Raw genomic sequence first — 19,582 nt, forward strand, 5'->3', positions numbered from 1 at the left:
TTTATATTTTATGTTATTGCACTTTGTTATCACACTTTAGCCTGTTTGCACCTTGTCTTGTATCTCATTCTGACAGTAGCTGTTTTTGTAATTGTTTGCATGTTCCTTTGTTTGTTCTTTTGTTTTGACGAGAGAAACACAGTTTAGTTCTTCCAGCCCAGTGGTCTTCAACCAGGGGTCTGGAGACCCCCAAGGGTCATTAGAAGAGTCCCAGGGGTTTCCCGGAAAATTGGGAAATAGTTCATTTTCACTTTTTAATTAATGAGAGAAATGAGCCCGACGTGAGTAAGAGTCATAATAGTGATTATTCTGATCATACCCAGTGATGGCAGTGTTGGAAGTCAGCAAAAATTGGTAATGGCATTTTTTTCATGGGCGCAACCCAAAAACTCAGCTCTGCTGCTCATCCCACAAATGCATGTTCCTTAGAAATGTGGCACCATTTAAAAGGGAAATAAACAGGCTTTCGAACCAGGGTATGAAATTAACAAAATATTCTGGGTGCAGGCGGCACGGTGGTGTGGTGGTTAGCACTCTTGCCTCACAGCAAAAGGGTTGTCGGTTCGATCCCGGGCATGGGAGCCCTTCTGTGCGGAGTTTGCATGTTCTCCCCATGTCAGCGTGGGTTCTCTCCGGGCACTCCGGCTTCCTCCCACAGTCCGAAGACATGCAGATTGGGGACTAGGTTAATTGATAACTCTAAATTGTCCGTAGGTGTGAATGTGAGCGTGAATGGCTGTCTGTCTCTATGTGTCAGCCCTGCGATAGTCTGGCGACCTGTCCAGGGTGTACCCTGCCTCTCGCCCAATGTAGCTGGGATAGGCTCCAGCCCCCCCGCGACCCTCAAGAGGATGAAGCGGTTAGAAGATGAATGAATGAATTCTGGGGGCAATTTTGACCCCCACGGTCTAAAAAATGGGGGCATTTTCAAAATGTTTGGGGCCATCAAAAAATTGTAATTATGTTCTAACAACAAGCACATGAAAAGCAAAACCAACTAAGATAGTGTCTTCACTCTTCAGTAGAAACCACTATAAATGAAATAAATAATGGGTTACATAAAGTTATGGTTGCAAAATATCACTCAGATTTCCTACAATTCAACCAGTTTAAAAATGATGATTTAACCATTAATCTACTGATAGCAGTACTAATGTTTCACCACATTACAGTTACTTTTACTGTTAAAAAGGCCAAATTACTATAAATAAATATATATAAATAAATTTAAAATTTAACATTCATTCTACCTTGATTTTTCATTAATTTGTCATTGTGTAGACACAGATCACCCAAGAAATGGTTAATTTATACTTATGGTACAGCAAAGCCCCCTCCCCTTCTCTGTCAGATTACCCTTATGTAATCAGTGCAATCTCGTTGATTATGTCTGGAAAATGAGTTGTAGACGTGACGGTAAATTAATTTAATGAAAATAAAATTATACTTTAATGTCAGATTGTAATACTGTTAAAAATATAAATACATATAGTTATTTAGAAAACTTGGGGGCAATTCTGGCCCCCGGAACATGGCTTTTGGGGGCATTCTTGGATAAATTGCGGGCCAAATGGCCCATGGCCCTTGCTAATTTCTGACACTGTTTCCAACGGTATAAGATTTATTGCCAAGAAGCATTGTTAGAACAAATACATAATCTACCAAACACAAATTTCCTTACTTTTTGTGCTTAGTTTATGTATGCCATGTACCTAGTGTTTATCAGTAAATCTGTTTCAGTTGGATTTTTTCTGTCACAGTGACACACTTTGAAACGCTTGCTGGTTTGGGTTTAATTTCCAAATCAGATGCCTCCATGGTCCACTGGTGCGTCTCCCCCCATCCATGCCCACCCGCCCGTCAGCAGGCCGCCCCTGCCTCCTGCCTCCGCTCGCATTGTAGGGTGGTCAACAGAGGAAGGATACTGAAGAGCCAAAATGGGAGTAGAAATTGAGACCATAACTCCGGGCGACGGTGGGAATAACCAGCCATGTTCAACATCGTAATACTGATATATTCCACTGAGTGTTTGGTGAAGTATAAAACACGCTTACTCTTATTTTCTCCTGTTTTCAGGACGGACATTTCCGAAGAAGGGGCAGCGCGTCGTGGTGCACTATGTCGGTGAGTGTGGAGGCTGGACGAGAGCCGAGGATACTGAATGGAGCTCAAAGATACGGACGCTTTATGTGTTTTTAAAGCTAATGTTAGCAACACACAGTGCGTAAACACGAGCCGTTACTACTGCGAAAACCTGCTTTGTGCGTTACATGGGGGACTGAGTAGAAACCTGTTTGTTTGAGCTAACTAACTGGTTGCTCATGCTGGTTAGCATCGCAGCTAACGGTCCATGTTAAACTAATTGCTTGTTGTGTCCGTTCGGCTAACGCTAGCTAAGGTGATGCTAACGCCGAGCATTAGCTCTCCAACTTGTATCACTTGCTAAACACTTTAAACAAACCTGTGATATTATTATGTGAGGTATTGATAAGGGACAGGAGCAGCAGTCAAGCTAACGGTACCGTAGCTGCTGTCAGTAAGCTAACCGACCCCATGATGCCAGCCGGCTAACGTTAGCTTCTGGCTCTCAGTTACCGTTATGAGGCTAAAGTGGGACTTTGAGCATCAACCCGAGCTGATGATCGAGTGATATATCGATATATGTATATATATATATATATATATATGGTTTCTATCAGGCACACTGGCAGATGGGAAAGTGTTTGACTCATCGAGGTCCCGAGGGAAGCCGTTCAAATTCAAGATTGGACACCAGGAGGTTATTAAAGGTTGGGAAGAAGGAGTAGCCCAGGTGAGGATCTTGTTTCTAACTCTATATAGCTTAACAGTGCACATTTGGTAAACTTAGCCACACAGTTTGTCATCCAGAAATGTAAACTGTGTGACTGTGATTTTATTTATAGGTATTTATTTTTTGAGCCTCCCTGAAGCCACATATATTTTCTTTGATCCTCCCTGTGTGACTGGTGGAAAATGCATGACCCTCCCTTCACTGAAAACAATTTTTAAAAGTTAGCCTTTGGTGTTAAAATGTTAAACGATAAAAGCTGAACATGAAATCCAGGAGCTTCTTTATTATTATTATTATTTTACTTTATTTTTTTTTTCATTTTTGCTTTTGTGTTGTTGTTTTTTTATTGTTAGCTAGTGCATACCGTCTATTTTTGGCCAAACTTTTAATGAGATGTAGAATAAAGTGATTTTGATGAAATATCAGCTTTTTTTTTTTTTTTTTTTTTTTTTTTAAAATGGCGTCACAAATGATGTGTCCAAGGGCTGTTGGAAATTTAAAATCTAACTATAATTTCTGTTTTTGCATTGCCTGTGATAAATAGTGTAATTTTTGAGATTTTTAAAGAAAAAAAATCATTTTTAAAAATTGTAAATAAATAAAGAAAAAAAGACTAAATACTTTAAAAATCTGCAGTAACATAAACATGAAATACAACCACTGAAATTTGTGTGCCCCTCCTCTAAGATAAAAAAACACAAGTTCCTCCCCAGTGCTTAAAAAATTGCCTCCCTCCTCTTGAACAACTCCCTCTCCCTCTCAAAATAACAAACGGTCCTTTGCTGTGTTTTAAAAAAAAATTTTTTTATCTTTGTTTTTTTATGTCCAATCCAGGGGATAACAGTGAAACAGATGTAGAGGTGTTTTAAGATATCTCAAAATATTTTCCTTTTCATAAATCATATTTTTTATTGTGCACTCGAAAGAATACCAATGAAACAGGTACTGAGGTGTTTTGATGAGATATCTCAAAAATATTTTCTTTTTTATAAATCATGATATTTATTGTTCACTTAAAGGAATGTCAATCAAACTGGTGTTGGTGTTTTTCACTGAATGTTTTTGAAAATGAATTCTTAACAAGTACCTCCTCCATCTCCTCCACAGATGAGTGTAGGTCAGCGAGCAAAGCTGATTTGCTCACCAGAATATGCCTATGGCAGCAAAGGTCACCCAGGGATCATCCCACCAAACGCCACTCTCACCTTCGATGTGGAGCTCCTCAGTCTGGAAGCCTGAAACGTGCACTCACTTTAATTCCACTCAAATTTTCAGGGTGAGAAAAGCTTTTAAATCATTGTACAATCACCACAAACATGTGCATCATATCCTGTGTGTTGATGGATTTAATATGTAGCTCTCTTAAAGTGCAAGTGATGAATACCTTTAGTTTTTGTCAGCACCACACTTATGTTAAATGTTTACACATTCACTGTGACTTCACATTTAGCCTTTGTAATTTAGAGCAGTGTTAACAGATTAAATGGTTTGTGTGTAATTAGCTTTGCTTTGCGTATCCTGTAATCCCCTCTTGCCTGTCCTCCTTAAAGGAGAAATTTGGCACATTTTAAGTGGATATCCAATCAGTGTTGATGGCACATGCAGTAAATTGAAGCAATAAATATCTCAGTGTGAGCTGTATTGACAGAGAAGCTGCGTTTTCCTTCTTGCACAGCTGTTATAGCAGTGCCTACTACATGCACCAGGCATGGAGATGGGTGTCTCAAACATGGCTCTGTGACTTGCTTCACTTTTTAGCTAGAACACCGGCAAAACTGTAAATTTAATGACAATAGTGTTATCAACGTCACCGGAAAAATGACATAAATTCATTAACACTATAGTGTTTGTGTAGTGCCTGAAAGCTTTGTATCATCATCATAGTCGACCAAAACATTGCATTAGGTGACAGAAATATTCACTCAAAGGTCATCTGCTCTCTCAGCCCCACTGGCCTCTGTGTTTTTTTCCAGTTTATCTTCGTGATCCCGAGAAAGTGATTTCCCAAGCAGGCACAGTTAGCTCAACAACCAGCAACTGACTATATATTCTAGCCATTTATTCAAACTCCACAGAAACAAAATTAATGTCGCTGAAACGGTCTTGGTTGCTTCTTCCACTCTTCCAAAAATCACTAACTCTGGTTTGGTTGAAATTAATCTGACTCCAAGTATGATGTGAAATGATCTGCACGTTGTGTTTCACCACTGTCTCTCAGCTGGTGGCAGAGCAGCGGCTTTCAGTCATTCTTTGGAGGCGGAAGCAAAATAACATGACACAAAAACGGCAATGTACTCAGGCAGTCGTCAAAATATTTGTCCAATAGTCTAACCGTAGTCTCCAGCACACCACTGTCCAAATGAGGAGCAAAAATACGCACACAGGGGCTCTCTGGTTTGTAGTTGGCAACAGCATCCAAGAAAAACTGGCCATGCTGAGATTCAGTGCAGCAGAATGTTAGGTTTCTGTTGGTAATTCGAGCAAAGTCGTTGCCAGTCGGTGCTTGTTCTCGGCATCTCAGGTTCTGGATGGTTGTCCCCTCTTGTACAGCTCAGTCTCTGCTGCATTTCTTCAGATGGGTTGAAATAAATCCCCTGCCTAAATATCCGAGTTGGCAAATACACTGCAAAAAATATCCTCGTCTGTAATCCTCTACATTCATAATAAGTGAGGCAATTTTGGTGGACACGCAGCTAGTTTGCAATGCGACACAAGGAAGATTTGTTTCAGGATGTATTTAAAGGATGGCCCCTGGATACGGAGAGACAGACTAGAACTACAAACTGAAATAGCCTGTAGTTCTTTCTGTGGTTCATGGAAAAACAGCAGATTTTGAAACAGCCCACAGAGACACTGAGAGCTCTATGAAAAAAACGTATTTTATGTCAAACTATATCCCAAATTAATTTAGTTAATGTTAGTTGATGTTGAAAAACGGCACGGTTGTCCTTTAACCGCAGCACTAACAGCTGTTTTCTCTCCGCTGCAGGTTGACTCCTATCTCGGGAACATGGAGGAAAAACGTTGACAGATGATTCCTGCTCTTGATCCCTACATAGGACCTATGTCTATATCTTCACTAGTTCACTCTCCTTTACATTTAGATACAAAATATTGTGTTCTGTCACTTGCTTTAAAACTTTATCCTCCATACTATACTGTAGGTTCCATACAGTAATAAGTCATAGGCCATCCCATCCCATGTATTTTTATTCTGCTATGTATTTTTATGGTGATGTTTTTTGTTTTGTTTTTGTTTTTATTTGACTGAAAAATTTTACAAAATGTGTCTGCCATCAGGACCAGGTTTCAGACAAGTGTCATAAGAACTGAGTCAATCTCATTCCTGTGGCTTTGTGGCCTTTACACTAAAATTGTATTGATTGCGGGTAATGAATTGTCTTGAAAAGAAAAAAATAGAATAAATTGTTGTTTGACACAATCTTTCTATGAATTACCTTTTGTGATACTCGTTATTGGGTTAAATTTAAAGTATGGAGTACATTGTAACAGGGATTCATGAATCAAGCACATTATTGCCATGAACAGCCTACAGGTCTCTGCAGATGTAGGAGTTTCTGTCTATACTGCAGCATCAGTTCTTAATTTAAGAGTGAAATGACTATTGCTAGACATTCACAACTGGACATGTTTGGTCTTGTTGACTGCTTGTGAAACATTTGGAAACTTTTTTTTTGTTTGTTTTTGCCAAAACAAAAGGTCTTATGGGGAAAAATAGTTTCTAAACTTGCATGGAAAGTTCCCCCACAAAGATTTGTAGGCACATGTTGGGGTTTGTGATTCCCTTTGTTTGAAGGAGTTGTGTGTAACAAGCTGTGGATGTTGTAAAAGGTCTGTTCCTTACTCTAAACACATTAAAAAGTAATTTTAACACAAACTGATATTTTCTTTCCCTTTGGGTGATTGAGTCACTGTCAAGCCTTGGCAGTGGTAGTGTGAGGATTTCACTTGCTTGTATGGTGGGTTGTACAAGTGATTGTCAGCAACAGCAGAAACACATTTTCTTAGTTACTCAGTAACTATCCTGGATTAAAGGGCTATCAAATGGTGGGTATTAAATGTTCTGTATGTGACTTGTGGAGCATTAATAGCAGCTAACCACTATTTGCGAGGTGAAGGTACAGTGGAGTAATGTCCTGAGTAGGGACTAAAGTCACGCTACCTCTGTGTGTGTTGTAGTCTGAGTTTCTCTGTGGTTTGTTGTAGTCTGTGTTCTGTTAAAGGAACAGTTCACCCCAAAATTCAAAGCATATTTTACCTCTTACCTGTAGTGCTATTTGTCAGTCTAGATTATTTTGGTGTGAGAAGAAGTAGTAAGCATGTATCTACCACTAGCTCACGTAGCATCACTGAGCTAGCTAACGTTACAGCTCAGCTAAGGGAGACGCGATACGGTTGTGATACCGTAGTGATACGGTTAGTGGGTGTTGTTCGGTAGAAAGAAAATAGTTCCTACATAAAACTGCTCACAGTAAGATCTGTGGATTATCTTCAGTAACTAGGTCATGGTTTCTGAAAGGAGACATTGCTGTTGAGTTTTTCAAATGTATTTTTTGGCGCATTGAGCATCACAAGCTGAGTGACATCTAGTTCCATTATATTGGAGAGAAGGCAGACATCTCTACAGCTGAAAAAATCTAGACTGATAAACAGCACTACAGGTAAGAGGGGAAAAAAGTTTTTGATTTTGGGGTGAACTGTCCCTTTAAAAAAAAAAGCTCTATTATTCATGCTTTTTATGAATTGATATTTAATGATGTTGGAGCACATTATGAAAATAAAAGAAAACAGACTGAAGCATATTTTATTTTCCAAGAAGAGGGAATATCCAGGGTGTGTTGCAAAATCCTGTTGTGCAATTATACTTAATCACTAAGTCATTGCTTTTGCATGTGCAGTACAAGCTGATGATTCACATGGAGAAGCACATGGAGATATTTAGAACATGAAGGAAATGAAGTTGCTCTGGAACTTTAACAAATTAAAAATAAGAAACACTACAGTATGAGCTGCTCCAACCACAGATAAATTAGACTTTATTTCCCACTTCAGTTTGCAGCGCTTCCTCTGCCGTGAGCCGAGTCATTTAACAGCGAGTAAACCCTTATTGTAGAGATCCCTGAAAGCTAAACATTGCTCTTTTTGCATAATAAGGCTGACAGTGGTAACCACACACGTTGTACATCATAGTCTGTAGTTAACAATTGAGCCGTTACAGTCGACACACAAAGGTCCACTTGTAAGACGAGTGTTCACAACTACATACAGTACATCATTTTTATACACTGCGAGACAGTGCTGTGAAAGCAGCCGACACCGACACAAAGTGTTACTCTTCACCTGCAGCTGTGCAAAGATCATGAAAAGTTAGAAAATATATCACTGTATCAAAATCTCTTCACAAAGTCAGTTAACAAAACTCTTCATCCAGGTCCTTCTTTCATTCAGCTGTGCGGGTCACAATCTACAGTATCTGTTTTAACCTTTGTAGGAATATGTTAGTGTACGTACGAGACCAGGCGGAGCATTTTAGGACTGGAGCAGTGGGAGTCAGGTGCATACTCATGCCCTGCTCACACACCCACCTCAAGGCTTTATTTTTAGATCCAAACTGCTATAAAGGTTGTCCTGCTGAAGAGCTACACTGTGTCTCGTTTAGCTTTATCTTCAACACGTACATTAAGGATGTAAACTGCAGGTTTTATTACCCTTTATTTTCAGGTTCACTGGGCCTCATGCAGCAGCTCTATTAAACGTATCTTACATTTTTCTCTTGATATTCTGTTAAGAGAAAAAAGACAACTTCAGATGTGCCAAACGTTCTTAATTTAACCATCCAAATCTGCTCTTACCCAGGTGTGCTAAATGATGAGTCCCACTTTATCATTAATAACCCTGTTAGCACAGGTAACACCCCACAAACACTAGATAAGACTCTGGCACATGCCTAAGAATTGGAGAGACGCCACCAACATAAGCTGTAAGAAGAAGAATAACTTGCAATATATGTACTGTAAAATAAACTTAAAGCATGGTGCCCTGTAGCTCAGTGGGTAGAGCTGGCATCCCATGTGTAATGCAGTGTCCTTGCCCATGGCCCCCTGCTGCATGCCATACCCCTTATCTCCCCACCCACACCCAATCTGTCCTGTCCAATAAAGGCATAAAAAAAAGGCCCCCCTGAAAACTAATTTTGCAGACTGTCAGTTCTGACGTTACAGAAAAATCATAAACCCAGCAATGGCAAAACATCTGTGATGCTGTTAGTGCTGTGTCAGCAGCAGTGGAGGATGTATTCAGATCCTTTACTTAACTAGTAAACTAGTACTAATAGCACACTGTAAAAATACTCTGTTAATAGTAAAAGACCTGCATTGAAAATGTAAGTACAAGGATGTTTTACAATTAAAAGCACTACATGCAGAACATTTTAAATTAATTTAATAAATCAAAATATTAAAAGGAAAAGCAGCAAGTATGTGACATCTTTGAGAAGCTGGAACCATGAAATGTTCATGCATAAAAAATGACAAATGTTTATCAAAATATTTGCCTATTAATTTTCTAATCAATCAATTAATTGTTTCAGCTTCATCTGGATATTTGCATATGGTTTGTGCACAAATATCCTAATTTGTAAAGTAACTGTTAACTAAAATGATCAAATAATAGTGGAGTAAAAGGAACAATATTTCCCCTGAAGTGTAGTGGAGTAGAGGGAGAATGTGCCATGGGATTAAAGTACTCAGTCAAAGTTGTACTTAAGTAGAGTACTTGAGTAAGTGTACTTAGTTACATTCCACACACAGTAACTGAATTGAAAAGAAAAAGAAAATGGCTTTAAAAGCAGTGCAGTTTGAAACAGTTCAGCAGCCATTCATCCATCTCATCAAATACATCTGTGTTATCTGTAAAAACACGTTCTCTAAGAAGCGGCTAAGAGCAGGATGTCAGCCATTCAGAAGCTGCTATGTAATATCATGCAGGGCTTTGTACTCTTAATTGAGGTCAGTTTAGCAATGGTATTTCTTTAGCCCACAAATTTAATAATCAAATCATTATGACTCTAAAACATAATCATCTAAATTTGATTCTATGATAATAAAGGCATTTTATTTTTGTGTCCGTTTAATGAAAACTTGTGTCTCCTTGCCTCAGACAAGTAATTTGTGATCTGCGGAAAACAAGATGTTTCTCTCTTATCTCTGTAACAGTGCCCAATTTTCTCTGATGTAAGAGAACATCAAAAATAAAAAAACATTGATGAATCCCAGAAATCAATGAGTACCAACAAACAAAGTCTTACAGCTGCTGTGAAACTGCACCTACTTAGGGCAACAAAAAAGTTTATCTTGGTTGCGTCAGTCCAATCATGGACAACCAACAGAGGACGGCAGAGGAGATACCTGCACACCTATGCAACTGGGTTGGACAGCCAGCCTGTGAACCATTTTTGTGGCTGTCCATCGACAAACAAACATAAAAGAAAATCTGTTTGTATATCCCTTCCTGCATGAGGCCCACTGATACATAACTGATTTTAGTCCCGACAGGATCAAAGAAATCGAGTCTGTACAGTTTTAAACTCCCATGTTTTGTTTATTGGCAAAAAGATCAATAACCTGTCTGTTCTGCACCTGAGAGCTGGGTTCAATGCACATGCTTCTCAAAAGGTAAAAGTCCCAACAGCTTTCACATTCAGTGTTTTCATGGGTGGAGATGCCTGCTGCCTACATTTGATGTGCTCTGTAAATCTATTAACTATGTGTGGAAAAAGTCAGAAAAGTTCTGATTGTAATTTATTTTTCTGATTTTGTGGGACATTGATGCCAAAGAAACTTTATTGACCGTGAGTCTCCTTTTTCACAATTTTTAAAAACATGATGATGAAAATAGAGGAGCATTCAACTTCAAACAAGTTCTCTTTCATGTTTCATGAAATCAACTGATTATTTTCACCCGGAGGATATCATCTATATCCAGGTGGGCTTTTTTTAATTCAAACAAGAGAACCCAACCAAACTGTGGGTTACATGCAAATTCCAAGAAAGAGAAAACCACTTAAACTGCAGGCAGGAGCAGTAAGGATATCTGAATACTGAAATAATGTACAACTAATCCTTTGTTCTCTAAGGCAAGGCATGAGCACAGAATCACAAGGGCATTATGTAAAATCTAGAAATCTTAAAAGAGGAGATACCCAACACGTGGCAATGACCAGAATGTGAGAAACTCAGCGTAGGTGTGCCTGCAGAGGTTGGGAGTTGTGATCTTTATGTCAGAGAGTCTCAGATTGGTGTTGTTCCGTTCATGCTGGTGGGCCTGCGTCCCCTGCCTGCACCCCGGCGACGCAGTGAGTGGAGGGCCACAGCACAGCAACCTCTCAGCAGGGAGCCGATATGATACACCGGCATGACTTCCCGTTGCGCCCCTCGACACAGCCATGCCATGGTTGGGACCACTGGCATTGCCAAAGCTAACAGATCTACAAGAAAGTAGCGGCTCCAGTGGCAGAGCTGAGGCGGGTACCCATCTTCGTCTGTACCTTCAGGTTCATCTTTATCGTCCTCTCCTAGATCCACTGCCACAGCGTCCTGTCTCTCTGGGAGTGGAGCTGTAGGGTGGGGCTGGCAGGTGTGGGGCTCTGTTGGCGTCTTTGTGACCTGCTCTGATTTGTCGGGCGGCTCTACGCTGTGTGAATGCTCAGGAGGGGACGCAGCAGGTAAAGACGATGGAAATAGATGTGGCTCTGAGGGGGTGACCTCTGCTGTGGCTAAAGAAATGACACTCAGCTCCTCGACACCGCTCTCCTCACACAGCCAGCTCATGGTGGGGCTGCAGGCCTGTGAGCGCACTTCTGGCTTCCTCTCTGCGGCAGGAGAAGGAATAGGGATAGGCTCAGTAGCAGGGACAGCAGCAGGCGCCGCTGTCACGGGGGCCTCCTCCTGGGGTAAATGCAGGAACAAGTGATGATGGGGGAGGTAGGTGTGGCCACTGCACTTGCAGCTGCTACTGAGAGTGTGGCAGGAGTGTGAGATTGGCAACACTGCCCCCCCGCTGCACAGCCTTTCGTAGGTGGAAGAGCGCGGCACAGTTGGGGGGCCTCGGATGTGGCCCTGTGACGGCAGCGGTTCTGAGAGGAGGGCCGCCTCCAGGAGCAGGTGGGTTTGTCCTGCTGTGCAAGACGCTCTGCTCGCCTCAGGAGCGTTGGGGCTGCGCTCCAGCTGCAGAGCCTCATTGCTCATTCGGGTGTGGGCGGTGCTGCGGCTCAAAGTGCTGGCTGGGGAACAGCCGCAGGAGCGAGACTTCCCCCCTGGCCGAGCTCCCTGCAACCCTGAGTATGGCTTGTGTTCATGGGGTTCTTGTTCACGGAGACTCAGGTTGGACCTCACTGTCTCAACCACCTCCTGAAGGTGCTGGATCTCCTTGCGGGCCTCTTTCAGAGCTAACTGGGCCTCCACACGGTGACATTCCTCCTCTATCCAGTCCTCCTGCATCCTGTACAGCTGGGCCCTCAGCTCATCTATTTCACAGTCTCTGATAAAGGATAAAAGATAAGTGAAGAGCAGAGTTATTTCTCTTTTACAGAAACAAATCAAAGGACTCATACAAAGATAACATTCTGAAGTAGATAAAGACTCACCTGTGTTGTAATCTCTCCACATTGTCCCTCAGTCTGGCTCGCAGATGTCGTATACACACCTCCTTCTGCTGCAGAGGTGTGAGGTACTGCTCCGGGGTCGGCGGCCTGATGCCATGGTTGTCGCTGCAGGTTGTGTGCTTCGCCTGACGCCTGAGTAAACACACAGATATGAAAATGTAATTTACATAAACTTGTTTGCTTAATCACGTGTGAAAAATGGCCCTGTCTACACGTATACAGATAGGCCTAATCTAAAAAACGGATATTTCCCTCCTCCTTTAAAAAACAAATTCAGTCCACACGACCTTCGTTTTACAAAATATTTCCATACAAACTACAATGCATAAAAGCCATCAGCTGTCTTCTGCAGTCTCCAGTCGTTGCAAACATAGTTGCTTTTTTCAAAACGCTGACTGGAAATCTCATCACTGTAGCTTCCCTTTAGATACAAGGATGAAGGAGTGGTGAGGCTCTGGATATGTTCAAGTTTTCCTTCTACTCCTCATCGACAATAATCTCATTTTCGAAACTGTCCCACCATCTGCTGGTGCAACCAGGCCTGATCCAAAACCGCCGAACCAAACAACATTGGGCAAAGCAGATGGTTCTGTTTGTCAGTAAAATGATACAGCAGTCTTAAGTTTACATGTAGTAATAAGACCAAGCAATGCTGACAAAATGTAAACAAACTGGTTGTCTGTTGTTGTTTCTGGCACATGCTCATTACAGAAAGCAACAATGGGCATGCATGAATTAAGGGGATTACATCATTAGCCCCTTTTACACTGCCTGTTAAAGGCCGTTAAAGGCTGTTATGCCGCCTCGCTGTGCTGTATACAAGGTACGATCATGGAATGGGGGGACAGAGTGGTCTTGCCTTTAAGCAGGAGGTCGTAACAGCGGCGAAAATATGTCTGTATAAACAGGACGGCAGGCAGGATGGGGCCATGGGTGGCACAGGTGTGACGTTTTGATGATGTGTATGTGTGCGACCCCCCCGTGGGAGATTTAAAAAGTAGCTGTTAGCAGTGAGCAGCTAACTTAAAGAAGAAAACAGCGGCCGTAAATGTCTGGAAATTGTAAAAACAATAAAAATTGGGAGCTCCTTACCCTCTGAGCAGAGGATGAGGTCAGCTGCCATATAACAGGGTCAGTTAATGATTGTTACTGCCATGTTTGCACTGTTATTGTTTATAAAGGGTTGCCGACACGTTTTATTTCACACTAGAGGCAGATGTTGTTGTGTTACATGTCACGCCTGTTACGCCTGCTTTGGCACTGCTTCTGCGAGTGCAGTGTACATGACTGACCTGACATAAACTTATTACCCTGACGTAACTTCAGCTAAAAGATCTGGTGTTGATTCAGGCCAAATTTGGTTACGTAAGGAAAACAGTAGCTTGAATGACGGGAAACACCATTTAATGTGAACTGGAAAGCTGTAGGTGTGTCAGCTGATACTGCATGTTTGTCATACACTATAAATTGTCATGATGTACTAATTCTTTGGCTTTCTTGCAAGTAAACCCTCAAATGTGCAACTCCATGTCTGAGCCTCTCTTATTTAAATCTTGTCAATGCTACAACAATTACGGCATGCAGTCTAAAATCAAACACTGGAGAGTAATGATGCAGGTGTCGCTTGGTGCTGTGTAAAAATGCAAAGGTGGCATAAAGGAGGGACTTTGTTGCGACCCTGTAGGACCATCTTTCTGCAAAAAGGGTATTGTTTCCCAAAAGCTCCGTTTTACACGTCCATACAGATAAACAGTAAACAGAGTTTAGAAAAACCTGCAACTTGGAAGTTTTAGTGACCCAAAACGTAGAGGAACATTAACGTTTTCAAAAATATCTATATACGTGTAGACCTGAGAGTCTGGGTAAGAAAGAAAACAGTAGTGACTTGTGAAAAGCCTGTACACTGAAAACAAATCAACCCTTGTGCAAATCAAAGTGCTGTTGAACTTGGCCCTGGCCACATATTCACATATTCATAATTAATATCTTACCTTGGTGTACTCGGATAAGTCCGGGCTGCGGGGCTGCCCTCTGCTGCCCTGATCCGACCAGGGTACGTGTGGGTACTGGATGTATCGCTGTGGGAATATCGCCCACTGCCACCTCCAGTGCCCACCGAGCGCCTTGAAGGAGAGATGACATCACACTCTTTTACAATACAGACAGCAGCCACCGAACCAAATGTGTCAGATCTTTAACTCTGAAACTGACGGTGTGAGAGTACAGTACCTGCGCTGACCTGAGGAGGGCTTCCGACTCGGAGTGAGAGACATTGATGAGCGAGGGACCTCCAACCTCTCCACTGCTGTCTCTAGAGAGGGACGTTAGGAGCCCTCACAGCTGCTTACACAAACACATTAAAGGCAAAACAGCTGAAAATCTAAATCACAAATATCCCAAAACAACCAAGGGAAAAATCTTCCAGCACGTAGGATGCTGCGTGTGGCCATTACTGTCTGTGCTTCTTCACTGGAAGTCAGTGACAATAGTCTAACCCTAACCCTAATTAAATTTTTTTCTGTCCAGGCCAGCAGCAAATAAAGCCTCCTTTCTGTGCTGACACAAAGGGGACACAGTGAGTTCACAGTCAGTGCAGCTGCCTCTCTCTGAGCTGTGTCCTCTCTCTCTGCAGAGCTGCAGATAAACATGATAAACCTTCACATTAACTGCTGCCAAAGGGCACAAACAAAGAAAATCTGACATTTGGTGGCTGGTAGTCAGTGTAGTCATTTCCTGTCTGCAGTGAATTAAGAACTTCACATCACTGTTAACAAAGCAGTATCGTATGATTTAGGTTTGTTGTGCTCCAGATCCCAAAACTACAGGAGTCTAAGTGGTCCGCACATGAAATGAATTAATAATTTCACTCGCGTCACACCCTGAAAGTAGTGCCGTCGCAAGGATTTCTAGGAATACTGAGGTCATGAGTCCCGCCCAACGCACCCAAACCTTTGATTTTTTTAAACAATCTTTTTTTGATGAGCTATTGGACAACATGAACAGTAAGATTTCAACAAAGAAAATAAGTATAATATCCCTAACCCTGGCAAGAAAAAAATAAAATAAAATAAATGAAAATTAATTAAAATACAATAATAATAATAATAAAAGTACATAAATAAATAAAAGAAAAATTAACATAAAATATAATCACAGCTGTGCATAATTTGCAAAAAGCCTCAAATTATTCAAAATCACAAGTTGCCAAGAAGTCCATATAAGGGCTTCACAAACGGACAAAGTTCTTGTCTTCTTTTTTAGAATATATGCCAGTCTCTCCAAAGCTAGACAGGCTGTCATTTCCTTTGTTCACATTCCAGTGGAAGTGTATCCACAACCCAAGCCTTTAATTATTTGGATCTTTCATATTTAATTTATTCTGTTAACTGCTCGTATGTATTTGTCCCCCAACATGAAGGTCTTAACATTGATTCAACCAGGAATAAAATGTCAGAAAATTACCTTCATTACAACTGGGTATTAAAACGATCAACCAATGACTGTATATAATTATAGACATCATGTCTGTACTTCCTGCCACTATACAAAAATGAAGCCACTGCCATGTGTGTTGGATGTCGTCCTCCATTAAGTTGCTCAGTGACACGTGTAGCCCTCTGATAACTTGAATAAAATTATTTAATCGTGCACCTCCTCTAGACTTTTGAAATGTTATCGGACTCAATGGATCAAATCCTGATAGTGACAGGAGTCATTTTGCAGGTTTGTGATGCCAAAAATGTATCTACTGATTTACAGACGTCTCTTTCACAATGTAAGTGTATAGGAAAAAGTCTTTTTGGGCCCCATGGCATCACATGATGGACCCAGAAGTTATAATTCCACATTTTGTCACTGTGTAAAACTGATTTCAAAGCCCAGCACAGTTCCTGGGGGCTTGATAATATCATCGACCACCAAAGAGTCAAGTACTAAAAGTTTGTGTGTTGATTTTTAGGCTAATTTACTTGTTTGATCAGATATTTCCATATCCCTACTTAGTCTTTAACTCAAGATAAGAATTTATTTAGAGGTCTTTTGTCTGTTCCAGAGGCCAGGCAGAAAATTTAAGAGGACACAGTGTTTGCTGTCAGGACCCCGAGGCTCTGGAACAATCTATCCGAGGAAATTAGGGTGGTCGAGTCAGTGATCACTTTTAAGTCCCTTCTTAAAACAAACTTTTATCAGAGAGGCTTTTCTGATTTTACTTGAGATTTAAGTTCATTTAAAATGTATTTTATTTCGTCAGTTTTTATACACTAAAGTGTTTCTATCAGTTCTTTTAAAAATTGTTATTTTTTTATGTCTTGTCTGTTTTGATTATTGACATGTAAAGCTCTTTGTAACTCTGTTTTGAAAAGCGCTTTATTAATAAAGATTACTATTATTATCAGCCTATTTATTGGACTCCGCTTGAGCACTTTGACATCTGTTTTTAAGAGAAAAAAGGGTCAAAACATGTTTATAGTTCCCACAGTTTGGTTTCCTATAGGCTCCGATATTGATGGTCATCTCTCGTCCTTTATTCCTTTACATTTTGTTGCTGTGAAATCTGTCATGTTTAGGTCTAAATACTGGAATAAGCCTGTAAAATATCCACCATGTGTATATTTTTAATTGAACAATGTAAACTAGATTGTTAAAACCCTCATATACACAGAATAAATCAGAGGACATGACCTCAGTGACCTCAATGATAGCTACACCCACTGCTTAAAATCCAAATCAGGTATTGTCATCATCCCAGTTATTGAAAAGCTCATCTCTGTCTTAAAGCTAAAATGAAAAATGAGGACAAAATGTTCTTAAAAACGTCCCTGTCTTCAAGCAGCTCCACAGAGGACCTGCTGATGGAGGCTCTAAATCTACCTGCTGCTGGATCAATCTTTACAGCGGCTGCAGACACAACACAATCCACTGACAATGAGAAGTCTGAACGAAACAGACGCATATTAATTAAATTTGTGTCCTATATTTAAATTCTAGGACACCGAGACAGGAAATCTCACCCTCCTCTCTGCTGTCTGCGCAACAAGTGGCAAAGCCCGTTATTGGTGAGAAATACGCAATCATCTTACGTAAGTGTGAGTATCAGTGTTCACTGTGGAGGCGAGCATTATACAGTAGGTGGATCAAACTGTACTTAAAGCAGCGTTTACACGGAGGAGATGAGGCAGTCAGCTGGTGGTGTGTTTCGGGATGTTTAACAGACGGTGCGGGGACGTGTCCTTGAATATGATGGTATTAAATCACAGGGTTTTTTCCACATCTGTCGCCCACAGTGAAACAGTGTTAGATAAGCAGGCAGATCTGCTGTGATCATTTTAAAAAAGTGTCATCATTGGTTTGTATCCAGCTGAAAGAGAGGAGTCCCTAAACAGGACATCTAACACCCCAGCAGGTACTTTCCATAAAGGAAAATGCAGCTTCTGATGGAAACAGCTGACTAACACAGCTGTGCGTCCTACATACAGTTACTTAACAAGGGTGTTACTCTGAATCTAAAAACAAACCTTTGTGGAAGCTGCACACACACACACACACACACACACACACACACAAAGAGAAAAGAGCCCGACACAGCCTGCATTAACAGTGACATATCAAACGTTACCATTTGGGCAGATGGAAGTTGCGCATCGTAGAAAAGCCTCGGTTCCCGCCAGACTTGATGGTCGATGAAGAGTCCCCGGTGGCAACAGGAAGAGAGGATGCTGCTGCTGCTGCTGCTGCTGCTGATGATGATGATGAGAGTCCATCCTGCAGCCATGAAGCCCGGAGATGAAATGAGGCAACTGCGTCTGCTGCATCGGTGCTTCTTAAAGTGACAGTAGGGGATAATAAGGCTTCATTTGGCAGCTCTCCACCGCACATTAGTGTTTAGTGCTGACCACTGGGATAAGGATGCTCTGGCAAGTGATATGTAGTTAGGAAAGCCTCGTTCATTTACAATACTGTCAGGAGGGCAGGGTGATGAGTCTCCAGCTGGCCTGGTACACCATCATACAACACCTCAGATGACGGATGAATGTGCAGGGGAGCACTCACTGACTAATGCAAGCCACAGGCAGAGCAAACTTTGCTCCTTTAAACAGAGGCGGTCCTGCCTAGTTTTACGCCCTGGGCGAACCATCCCTCTGCCCCACCCCCCACCTGAAAATAACTATTGTTGTGTTTTTTTTTGTCTGGGAATGAAGTTTATATCTGTTTAGTCTGAGTGGGCAGAAGGTTGCTGCATAGATCAGCCTCTCATTGGGCGGAACGAGCCACCCGCTGAAGGCCCGCCCTACCACCTCCGGTTGTGTAGCAGTTTTCAACCGTTTTCAACACGTCCTTTACTAACTTTTGCGGTGTTTGATCTTGCGGGGATGTAGCCATTTTTCTGCCATGGTTCGCGTCCTGTAGGTGATATTTTTGTGGGCGTGTTACACCAAAACCTGTTTCCCCTCAGCAATATTTTTGCAAGCACACAGTTGCTGTGGCACCGCCCAGAATGATTGTGATTGGTTGAAAGAAGTACAAGCAGCCGGGGTGTTTTTTTTTCTCCAATCTTAAAGTGAAAGTTGGCCCAGCCAGACCTTTCTTTTCTTGAGAAAGGTCTGGTGAGCGAGACTAATATCTGTTAGGAACCAAGCAGTGAGGCAACAAGTACACAAGAGCTGTTGACAAAAAAAAAAAAAAAAAAATGACCAAAAAACTATACTCACCAGCCACTATATTAGGTACACCTTGCTAGTACTGGGTTGGACTCCCTTTTTAATTCTTGGTGTCATAGATTCAACAAAGTGCTGGAAACATTCCTCAGAGATTTTGGTCCATATTGACATGACAGCATCACAATGATGTGTTGCTGATGTGAATCTCTCGTTCCACCACATCCCAAAGGTGCTCTATTGGACTGAGATCTGGTGACTGTGGAGGCCATTGGAGTACAGTGAACTCCACTTGTCATGTTCAAGAAACCAGTTTGAGATGATGTGAGCTTTGTGACATGGTGCGTTATCCTGCTGGAAGTAGCCATCAGAAGATGGGTACACTGTGGTCATAAAGGGATGGACACGGTCAGCAACAATACTCAGGTAGGCTGT

At 41.5% G+C, this 19,582-nt stretch overlaps 2 protein-coding genes across 3 annotated transcripts; one reads left to right on the forward strand and one right to left on the reverse strand.

Moving 5' to 3' along the window:
- Window positions 1-1,825: 1,825 nt before the first annotated feature.
- On the forward strand, window positions 1,826-6,710 carry LOC125891750 (peptidyl-prolyl cis-trans isomerase FKBP1A-like). Its single transcript, XM_049581228.1, has 5 exons — window positions 1,826-1,974; window positions 2,077-2,124; window positions 2,700-2,812; window positions 3,920-4,088; window positions 5,802-6,710. Exons 1-4 carry the CDS (start codon window positions 1,938-1,940, stop codon window positions 4,049-4,051), a joined length of 330 nt encoding a protein of 109 aa, XP_049437185.1. The 5' UTR covers window positions 1,826-1,937; the 3' UTR covers window positions 4,052-4,088; window positions 5,802-6,710.
- LOC125891737 (syntaphilin) lies at window positions 6,426-18,588 on the reverse strand. 2 transcript variants are annotated; one of them, XM_049581209.1, is made up of 5 exons: window positions 18,109-18,588; window positions 14,724-14,834; window positions 14,486-14,617; window positions 12,477-12,626; window positions 6,426-12,370 (listed from the first exon to the last, which is right to left on the reverse strand). In XM_049581209.1, the coding sequence occupies exons 2-5, from the start codon at window positions 14,765-14,767 to the stop codon at window positions 11,122-11,124; spliced, it is 1,575 nt and encodes a 524-aa protein (XP_049437166.1). In that variant the 5' UTR covers window positions 14,768-14,834; window positions 18,109-18,588; the 3' UTR covers window positions 6,426-11,121. The 2 variants fall into 2 exon arrangements, with proteins under 2 accessions (XP_049437166.1, XP_049437167.1); XM_049581210.1 differs by lacking the exon at window positions 18,109-18,588 and having other exon boundaries at window positions 14,724-16,615.
- Window positions 18,589-19,582: the final 994 nt, after the last annotated feature.

The sequence above is a fragment of the Epinephelus fuscoguttatus genome, linkage group LG7 (assembly GCF_011397635.1).
Source record: "Epinephelus fuscoguttatus linkage group LG7, E.fuscoguttatus.final_Chr_v1".
NCBI classification, from domain to species: domain Eukaryota; kingdom Metazoa; phylum Chordata; class Actinopteri; order Perciformes; family Serranidae; genus Epinephelus; species Epinephelus fuscoguttatus.